This window comes from Nyctereutes procyonoides, unplaced genomic scaffold (genome assembly GCF_905146905.1).
Source record: "Nyctereutes procyonoides isolate TBG_1078 unplaced genomic scaffold, NYPRO_anot_genome, whole genome shotgun sequence".
In the NCBI taxonomy this organism is placed as follows: domain Eukaryota; kingdom Metazoa; phylum Chordata; class Mammalia; order Carnivora; family Canidae; genus Nyctereutes; species Nyctereutes procyonoides.
Window position 1 is genome coordinate 43,445,914 of NW_026575052.1, and position 11,220 is coordinate 43,457,133.

The following is an 11,220-nucleotide window of genomic DNA, read 5'->3' on the forward strand; positions in this document are numbered from 1 at the left end:
AAGGAAATGAAGTTACATATGTAATTATACAAACTTACAAATCATTATAGTTATATATAATTTGTACTAATTATATCATCTATTTCTACATTCTGCTTTATCCTCATAATATTTTTTTCTTTTTTTAAAAAAGAGTTATTTATTAGAGAGAGAGCCAATAAGCCAGAGCAGGGGGCAGGCAGAGGGAGAGGGAAAGAGAAATCTCAAGTACACTCCCACTGAGCACAGGGCCTGATGCGGAGCTCAACCTCATGACCCTGAGATCATGACCTGAGCCTAAATCAAAAGTTGGATGCTTAACCGATGGAGCCACCCAGGTGCTCCCCTTCACAATATTTTTTAATTATACTTTTTCTTTTGAAATAACCATAACCAGCATATTCTCTACTGAGTTTCCCCTAATGGCAGCATCTTGGAAAACTATACTACAATATCAAAACCAGTATGTTGACATTGACACAGACAAGATACAAAACATTTCCATCAGCATAAAGATCTCTTATGTAGTCCTTATACAGCACACTCACTTCCCTCTGAACCCCCCCCCTTAACCCCTGGAAATCTCTTTTCAAAAAAAAAAAATAGGAAATCTCTTTTCAATTTGCATAATTTCGTCATTTTGAGAATGTTATGTAAATGGAATTACATGGTATTTAAATTTTTAGGATTGGCTTTTATTCACTTAGCATAATTCCCTGAAGATCATTCCAGCTTGTTGTGTGTATCAATAGTTCATTCTTTTCTTGCTAGTAATATTCTATCCTACCGATGTGTAACGGTTTATTTAACAATTCATCCACTGAAGGGCAATGGGATTGTTTTCAGGTTTTGGCTACTAGAAACAAAATTTTTGTGAACATTTGTGTATGGGTTTTTGCATACATGTTTCATTTCTCCCCATAAATGCCCAGGAGTATATTACTGAGTCACAGGATAGGTGCATGTAGTTTTTCAAGAAACTGTAAAATTCTTTTCCCAGAGTGGCTATACTATTTTGCATTCTTACCAGCAATTATGAGTGATTCAGTTTTATCAGTGAGAAATGACAAGCTTTGGGGAAGAGCAGTAACAGAAGCAATAATGAAAAATATATAGACCGGGGATTCCTCGGTAGCTCAGTGGTTGAGCATCTGCCTTTGGCTCAGGTCATGATCCTGGGTCTGGGGATCGGGTTCCGCACTGGGCTTCCTACAAGGAGCCTGCTTCTCCCTCTGCCTGTGTCTCTGCCTCTCTTTGTGTGTCTCTCATAACAAATAAATAAAATCTTTTTAAAAATGTATAGACAGATATGGAAAAGGCTTACAATAAACAGGACTTTCTTATGGATTAGAAAGTACAGCTGAGAAGAAGGCATATTAAGAATGATTGCCAAGTTTTTGACTTAAGCTATCCAGGAAATGGTTGTGCTATATATACTGAGATAGGAAATTAGAACAAGTAAACATATTTTGAAAGAAAGGTAATGAGTTAAGGAGGAGGTGAGTTCAGTTAAACACAAAAAAAGAGCCTCTATTGGAGGCATCTTATAGGTAACAATCTCTTTTCCTCAAAAAAGCAATAGACTGTAGCTATAGATTTTAGAGTTCCTAACATGGAGATTATATAGTCAGCCATGGGAATACATGAGACACCCCCCCCACACACACACACACACACATAATGAAAGCCATATAGAAAGCAAAAGGAGAAGAGGAATCAATATTTAGAGGAAATCAGGATAATAAGAGTCATTTAAAGAAAACAAAAATAATGGTTAAATAAGAACACTAGTAGTGGGATGAAAGATACCCAACAGCACGAAATTTCAAACAAAAAGTGTTATCTCAGGTTGCAGTTACTCTGAAGTGGTCAAGTAATGTGGGAAATTACATTATGTTTCTTGAGTCAAGTATAGTCATGTGGGATCCCTGGGTGGTGCAGCAGTTTGGCGCCTGCCTTTGGCCCAGGGTGCGATCCTGGAGACCCGGGATCGAATCCCACGTCGGGCTCCCGGTGCATGGAGCCTGCTTCTCCCTCTGCCTGGGTCTCTGCACCTCTCTCTCTCTCTCTCTCTCTGTGTGACTATCATAAATGAATAAAAAATTAAAAAAAAAAGTATAGTCATGTGCCATGGTTTGGCCAATGACGCAGGACTAGAAGTAACGTACATTGCTTTCATGGGGAAGCTTTAAAAGTTAGCCCATGAATGCCTGGGTGGCTCAGTGGTTAAATGCCTGCCCCTGGCCCAGGGTGTGATTCTGGAGACCCGGGGTAGAGTCCCACGTCGGGTTCCCTGCATAGAGCCTGCTTCTCCCTCTGCCTGTGTCTCTGCCTCTCTCTATATATTTCTCATGAATAAATAAATAAAAATCTTTTTTAAAAAAAGTTAGACCATGACTCACTAACTTTTCTTTTTCTATATGCCATGATAATCAGAGATGCTCAAGATAAAGATTGTTCCATCAGTTCCAGGTCACAGAATTCAAACAAATGGAGAGAGCTCTATCTAACTAATTTATGATAACTAAATAGTGTGGGAACAAATTGAAATGTTGTGAATATAAGCCTCTGAGATTTGGAGTTATTTATTACTGTAAATAATGGTCTGTTCTTACAGATAGGGGTAAAATAAAAAAGGAAAATAGGAAGTTTCCTGAAATGCAATGATTTTAGTTGCTAAAAAAACATGGAAGTCAAGAAATAGGAAATCAAGATAATCCTCATAGAGATGACAGTTAACATTATATTAATTAAGAACCAACCAGAAAACAGAAATGACTTTAATACTTGAAACAGAGAGACTATAAGACACAGAATTGAGAGTCAAAGAGAGGATGGTGAGGCAATCTGGAAGTGGATAAAGCAGGAAACCACCACCAACTTCAGCTGAAGAAAAAAAGAAAAGAGGTGGTATAACCAGAGCCAGGGACTGCAATTACCCAGGAAAAGCTGGAACCAGTGCAGACTATCCAGCAGGACGAGGTGCCTCAGATGTGGTATTCCAGAGACTTCTCCCAAGTAGAGAGGGAGAAAAGGCTGTACTCTGGCTTTTCCCATTTCACATCTCCTATCTCCTGCCTGAGCAGCCCCGGCTCAGAATGCAGCCCAAAGGTTAACTGATCTGGGAACCTGAGACACGGGACCTGAGGGGTTAGCATCACAAAGTCAAGCAAGAAAGGGATGGGAAATGGATCTAAGGGCAAATAGTCCCAAGACTGGCAGACCAGGGCAGACATTCTTGGTGGGAAGAAATTGGATTTTTCATTAAGGCTTTAAAGTGTTAGCAGCAAAGAGATTTAGTTATTTTCTCAGTGTGACTAGGGTTACAGCACATGTCAAGAAAGAAATATTAAAAGAATGAAAAGGAAGGAGGGAGGGAGCAAGGGAAGGAAGGAAGGAAGGAAGGAAGGAAGGAAGGAAAATAAAGAAAGAAATAGAGAAGAAAGAAAGAAAAGAAAGAAAGAAAAAGAAAGAAAAGAGAGAAAGAGAAAGAAAGAAAGAAAGAAAAAGAAAGAAAAGAGAGAAAGAGAAAGAAAGAAAGAAAGAAAGAAAGAAAGAAAGAAAGAAAGGTTGATGAGGCTACACATATAAGCAAAGGCCAGGTCATGAAGAGCCTTGTATGCCATGCTAAGGAGCTTGACATCTATTTTATAGGTGATTGTGTATCACCAGATTTATATCTTGGAAAGATAATTCTGGCATCGTCACAGATGGAGGCAAGGGGAAAAGGAAAGGATAGTTCAGAACCTAGTTGCCAAAGGAATGATGTAGTGAAGGCCTAACTTGGTGGCAAGGTCTGTGAAAGTTATGGAGTGGTCATAGTATAACCACAAATTTAACAGAAACTTGTACTCTGGTGATGTAGATGCCAAACCAGTAAAAGACCTCTATCTTGTCAGATAATATTTTGAAAACTCTTTTCATTTTTATATTTAAAAGCTTCCTTAGAAGAAAGGGAATAGGAGCTTCAGGGATACAGAAACATTGTCAAAGAGCAGTTGAAGAAAATGAAGATGTTTTCTTTAGAGTCAACCAGAGAGTAATAAGACATGATGATGTCTTATGCAGATTCTCTTGGTAACAAGAGGCCCTCTGGAGTTTATGATCCAAGGGAAAAATTATCTAGTTAGGCTCTTCTGAATAGAGCTCCCAGAAATAAACACCTGTGTTTATTATTAATCTATTCATTGCTTTATTCATTCTTTTCAGGGGTCACTAGATTTTAGGATGGAATGAGTTCCAGCCTTGGAGGAGAAGAGCACCATTCCCCTACCCCGCCACTGCTGTTTTGTGCTGTCATCACACCAAATGCAACTAGGCCTCTTGAAAGGCAGAAGGACAAGAATAAAAATAAAGTGGCTTACATGTACTTAGCATGTTTCCAAAAATAGTCACCAACCTATTTAGCCACCATTTTACTCATGTGGAAATGGAGGCCTAGAGTGGTCAAGTCCCAACTAGCATCACTAAGCTGAGAAATGCAAAGTCACAATAAGAATATAGGTTTCTTTCATTCAAAACTCCCTTCTAGAAATGTAGATGTTGCACCTTCCTTGAGATTCCTGGACATGCAAACTTTGTACAAGTACATTCAGTAAGATGGAATTACATGTCCACAGGTGAGAAAGCGTTGGTGGGAGTGTGGAGGGGAGGGTGGGAGATCAGGTGATTAAGCCCTACTCATTGACAAATAAGCCCACAACCTATAGGAACCAGTAGTTTCTTCACTACCTCAGCGGCCTCTGGTCCCAGCTCATTTACACACTTTCTTAGCCCTTCCACAGGTGCTCAACAGAAATGCCCAGAGTTTTCAGAAGAAGCTTTAACAGATCCACAAAGGGGAGAATGTTGTCCACAGCTAAAGGTAAGGCTTTGTTGACAGCATCTGGCAAACTGTTGGAAAGGAAGGCAGTAGCTGCAGAGCAAAATGGAAACTGAGTGAAATAGGCACAGTCAACTCCTGTCTATGACAGCGCTACTTTCCACTGTGTCCATCAATGGCTCCATTCTAGCCTCACTTGATTTCCCATGAAAATTCTCCCTCAGGGCCTTTGGATCTGCTGTTCTGTCTCCTTAGAACTTTCTTTCTCCAGAAATGTTATCTCTCCTCAAATGTTACCTCCTCATAAGGTACCTTTTTTTTTTTAGCATTACCTAAAATAGTAAATCTCATTTATTTCTTCCCTTCAGACTCTCACTATATGCAGGCTCAATGACAACAAGGAGTTTATATTTTATTTACTATTGTACCTCATACCTAGAACAGCCTCTGGCATGCAGTAAGCACTCAGAAGATCCTGGTGGTTGACTGAATAGGTATGCACTTTGCATATGGCTATCTCCACAGTTCACGACTTTGAGGAGATTCTATAATGAATCTTCACTTGAGGACATACATGAACCCAACCAACCACAGCCCAGGAAACTGCTCCCAAACACTTCAACTCAATGCTGCAAACATAACTAAACACCAACTCTGTCATGGTTAGTGCAGATATGTAAATGAATAAGACTAGGATATTCCACTCAGGGAACTTACACAGTCTAGTGGACAATAAAGATCTATGTATGCCACAGTGTGGAATTTGCTGTGCCAACAGTGTGGATAAAGCTCTATGGAAGCATAAGAAATGGGATGACTAATTCTAATGTGGTAGAGTGTTGGAGTAATTTTCCCAGGGAGATGTTCCCGGAGCTGTGTCTTGAGGTAGATTCCAGGGTCACAAGGTAAAGTAGGGGAGGTACATTTTAAAAAGGAACAAAATTAACGTAGGTATTGAAATGTGAAAATGAAAGTGGCCACACTGCCTGGTGAGCCTTCTAGAGCAGCTGGAGTGCAGAATTCCAGTGACGTACGCATAGGTGAAGGAAGGAGGTAAGGCAGCAAAACCCAGATGAGGTCAGATTTTTCAGAGCTTTGAATGCCATACTAATGAGTTTCCGACTTTTTTCCCAAGGGCAATGGGGAGGTATCAAGGCTCTATTATGGGACAATTGCATTTTGTATCTTTGGCTTTAGAAAGATAAATTTCATATAGAAGATGGGAGGGAAAGTGTAGATAATGAGAAAAATACATACAACATACATTTTTACAAGATGCATGTGCAGATATGTAAACACACATGCATGAGCACACACATAAGAACACATATCTTCAGAGTAAGAACCTGCCATAGTTCATTTTCCTTTGGGATCCTTTTCATTCCCCATTCAAATAGTACAAGTGGAGTCTATGCATCTATCTTCCCTTCATCTTTTACCATCTCTTTTCCCTTCTAAATTGTTTCCCAGAGAAGGGATATTTACTTCCTTCCACCCACTTTTTTTAAAAGATTTTATTTATTTATTCATGAGAATACACAGAGAGGAGAGAGAAAGAGAGAGAGGTAGAGACACAGGCAGAGGGAGAAGCAGGCTCCATGCAGGGAGCCCGATGTGGGACTCCATCCCCAGTCTCCAAGATCACGTCCCCGGCCGTAGGCGGCGCTAAACCGCTGAGCCACCGGGGCTGCCCTCTACCCACTTTTCTTTTGTCACCTCTGTCTGTAAACAAATGCCATTAGCCATTAAGGGCAACAAAATAGCCAAAACTGGTGAAGTTACAAATGGGTCCAAAATTACAGAAAAAGTGCAAGCCAAAGTTGCCAATGTGGGTGTGGACAGCACCAAGTTTCTCGTTTTTGATCTCTCTACTTATTTCAAAGGTTTTGGTGAATATCTTCTCTATGTATACATATATACTTCTCTATGTATACTTATATACTACCCTCAAGGCTTTCTGTTCTTTGAGCAGTGGCCATCACAGAGCATTTTGCAGATGCATCCAAATACATCTTCCTGTAGTTAAAATGACTCCATTCAAAAAGAATGGATCAGTTCCCATTCTTCTCCAAGAATCCAACTTCCATATGTCACCTAGAAATTGAACTGTTCTCCCCTCAGTCCTCCCACAGAGCTCTATATGCCTATGTCTCTGCTTATTAGTCTAGCATCATAGTGACTTCTGTCTGAAGAAGTCTTATCTCTCCTGTCAGACAAGAACCTTGTAAACAACCATTGTGTCTGATTCATGTCTAAATCTTCCAGTGCTTATCCAAGTGCCCAAAGGTTGCAGCCATTCAGTAAATATCCACTGACTGCATGAATAGATAAATGTAGCTGTGTCTCAGGAAAAACCACCTGGCAACTGATTACAGATGATAGAAAGAATGACTCCATATAGTTTCAAAAGAAAAAAGTTACAAAGTGAGATTTTGACTCAAGATTAATAAAGACAAGAAAAACTATGGTGACAATGTTCCAGAATGTTGACCTTTAGCATGAGTTGGCTACTTTCTTAATGTAGGATTCACTAAGGATAGTACTTCTATTGGGTTAGAGTTTGGTAGGCTGGAGTTGGGGGTAAGTGGTGGCTGCATCTGAGATCCCTTCCAAACCCCCAATTCTATGGTTCTAAAACCCCTTTTGCTGTCTTCCCCTGGGAGCCTACACTTACTGATTACATTCCTATTAACAGAAAAGTAGAGAAATGTATGTTCAGGCTACTTATCAGAGTAAGTGCAAATGCTAATGGTCACCAGCAGAAACACAGTTACCAACTTCATGTCAGGTTTTCTGTGATGTTTACTTGGAGTTTAAAATTGAACTGCAAAATGCAGTGAATCCACAGAGCTAGTGGTTCCACTTACGTACAAAGTGTGACAGCTGCTTTCTGCACTTGCACACATTTACATACTAGTAATGACCTAAATTTCAGTCACTACCACTTAATTCACCATGAAGGTCATGTTTTCTCACTAACCACATTGGAGTTTCTTCCACTTCCCCTCATGTTCCCACAGCAAACAAAGCCCTATCTTGAAGCATTCTTAAAGACCTCTCATAAAAGCCCTACCTTGCACAGGGATGCCAGTGAGAGCAGATAGCTCTAACAGTCCTTCTCTTAAAAGGATATTGAAAGAAGGGGAAGTTTTATATTGGGATTAAAAGGAGCAAAGGTTCTGTTTTCCTTCAGCTTTCTATTCATTTAAAGTTTGCAGAATCACATTACTTGGTAAGTACCTAGTCGTGGAAGCAATTAGGAGATTCTATCAGCTGTAGTATATACAGACTCAGCTTCATTGCCTTTAGTGCTATCTTTTTCTAGAATTTACCTCCACCGACCCCATCCCCACTGACATACTTTAAGACCTCTTTTCTAGCATCTCCCAGTTATTTTGCGAATCCCTACAGTATGCCTTCTCTGTCCTCATATAGAATAATAGGCTATAGGATCTAAAAATAGGATCTAAAGGGATCCCTGGGTGGCGCAGCGGTTTGGCGCCTGCCTTTGGCCCAGGGCGCGATCCTGGAGACCCAGGATCGAGTCCCGCGTCGGGCTCCCGGTGCATGGAGCCTGCTTCTCCCTCTGCCTGTGTCTCTGCGCCCCTCTCTCTCTCTCTCTCTCTCTCTCTCTGTGACTATCATAAGTAAATAAAAGTTTAAAAAAAACAGTAATTTAAAAATAGGATCTAAAAATCAAAATGCCTTTGTAAAAGCCTAGGATTCAATATGTACTCTTGGATTAAACTTTTTAAATCTATAGGATTGGTGTGACCCTGAGGGTCCAAAAAGGAAACAACTTGTAAAACCTTGTCCACATAAATAATTTTGGTCACCAAAACATGCATTTCAGAACCATTCCGGCAATCCCACACAATCACACAAAAGAAATACTGTGCCAGCCACAGGAGCAATATGCTTGCAAGGCTGCCTCCCCTGGAAACTCAACCAGGGAGCTCCAGGACATCCCTACATGGAAGTACGAGCCCTGGAATTCCTTGAGACTTTTGGGGCCTCCTATGCAAGAAAGAGGGAAAGAAAGAACCCTGACAGAGAACAACAGAAATCAGGATGCAGATAGGTGCCAGCCTCAGGTCCAACAGCACTGCTGGCCTCAGCCATCGCCACCATGAGGGAGGGACACAAAACATTCTGAGGAAGATACGCGGACACATGAGCCCCCTATGGTGCAGTGCAGGGCCAGGAGCTGGGGCTCTGCTTGAGGGTGTGGCATTGTCAGCATTTAGTAAAATTATGCAAACAGAGAATTTAACTGCCAAAATAAGATTAATACAGTGTTACCTGTTAATCATTCTTATAAAGTACGGAGTTGTGACTGCCACTTCTTTATTTTTATGTTACTTTATAAACTGCATGAAGGAGATTATGAACTATCACCATGCTAATTTTCTCCTTTCACTTCTACCGGCTGTCTCTGCCAGAAGTTGCTTCCATTTCCCTTAGGTATTAATACCTAGCCAAGGATATTGATCTGCCAAAACATTCAAAAGGCCAAAGTTGTGTGGTAAAGTGGTGATGAGTTGATGTCAGCCTTTATTTGTATGTTGAGGGGCATCTGGCTTGCTCAGTGGTTAGAGCATGTGACTCTTGAATTCGAAGTCATGAATTCGAGTCCCATGTTGGGATTGGAGCCTGCTTAAAATAAAATAAAAAAAAATTTAAGTTTTTATGTTGTGACTCTTGAATTAAACTTTTTAAATCCAAGAGTCTGGGGATTAAATCCAAGGGATACTGGTTAGTATCCCATAAAGATGGGACTTTACTGGTTAGTATCCCATAAAGTCCCATCTTTATGGGATACTAACCAGCACTGCCCTCATCTGTACTTGCCATTTGCCAGTTTCCTTTCATATCCTTTCCCTGTACATCCTCTCCTCTGCTCTCTCCCAGAAGAAGCTGGTTTCCAAACTGTGGTTTCCAAGCTTCCTGTGCCCACTGTCTGGTTAGATTCAGCTGATGGAGGGCACTGATAGAAGATTCAGAGGGAGAGAATGGGAGAAGCCAGGCTATTTCTCCCTTTGCCTGCTTTAGGAAATATCTTGACCAGTGATTCCATCTTCTCTATGACTCCAGCTCCTTCTAAAAAGGCCCTGTGTCTGTGGGTCCACCCAACCCAGGCCAACCCACCATTTTTTTGGCTTCTATGGCATAGTCCCAGCTCCTGGCCCTAGCTCTTTACTCTCTGACTCCTGGCCAAAGAGCAGCAGCAGTTTCCAGCATTTTCTAATATCTGGATTGACTCACCTCCCTGCTTCTTACTCTAATTGCATTTCTAGCACCTTGTAAATTATTCTCCAAGTTAAATTATTCTTCCTCTTTGATCAACTGGTATGGCTTTGATTTTCTGGTTAGAATCTAATACAGCATTCTAAAATATTATAGAGTTTTTTTTTAAATAGATCTTTCAGTTTTTAAAGAGGTGTCTCTCACACAAGTGATAAGTTATAAGTTCACGAGTAACAGGGCCAAGACTCCTCCAAGAGAAATATAGCATTATACACAAAGATGCTCCTCCTTTCCAACCTCTGAGGTGTCTGGCACTGTCTTGAGCTTGCCTGCTGGCCTGATAGCATGTCTTCTCCAGGAAGACCTGAGTGCTAGTGCAGATGCGCCTATTGAATAATCTGCCAGATATTCAGCATTGGCTGAAACCTAGGAGCAGACATGGCTTAGATGGAGGGCTAGAACCTGCTTCATGTAACACACACACACACACCCATTCACCAACACAAATACCCCCAATCTTACACATGCATGAACAGTCATATGTGCCTATGTGCACACATACCCATGACTGTTTTCACTCACTTGTTCAACAAATGTTTATTGATCATCCTCTGTGTGTCAGGAACCAGAACTGGAGCAGTAAGCCAGACAAGCAAATTTATTGTCCTCCTGGAAGTGTCAGTGTAATGGGATAGACAGCGAATGAACAGGTAAGCAAAGCAAAGAACAAGCAGTAAATAGTAAGAAGCAAATAGGGTGCTGTGATAGGGAACAAGTGGACTGGGGGGTATAGTCAGACTTGAAAAGAGACTTGGACTCTTTTGTATAAAAGAATAACTACAGAAATGCTTTCACTTCCAAATAAAGTCATCTCTAACAGCATCCTATATACTTTATACAATTTTCTTGTAATTGATTAGATATTTGATAAAAAGCAAAGTTGAATTTCAATCAGATTTTTATTTCTCAGCGGAAAATGCTCTCTTCATCAGTGGCGGCTGTGCTTTCCCGACATCAAACATCATTTCCAAAGGTGGGTTATTAAGAGAACACCAATCAGGTATACGGCCTGTCTGATTATAATATTCCTTTGAGACTGAGCACCTCCCAAGTATGTCCTGCAGTGCTCCAAAAATAGCTCCTCCCAACCAGGCCACTCATTTAGCCTTTGC

At 40.7% G+C, this 11,220-nt stretch overlaps 1 protein-coding gene across 1 annotated transcript; it reads right to left on the reverse strand.

Annotated features, from left to right (window-relative positions):
• Positions 1-4,659: 4,659 nt before the first annotated feature.
• SCGB3A2 (secretoglobin family 3A member 2) lies at positions 4,660-7,584 on the reverse strand. The gene is given in 3 exon segments (XM_055332654.1): positions 4,660-4,763; positions 4,766-4,897; positions 7,533-7,584. Coding segments are annotated over 3 exon segments (288 nt in total).
• Positions 7,585-11,220: the final 3,636 nt, after the last annotated feature.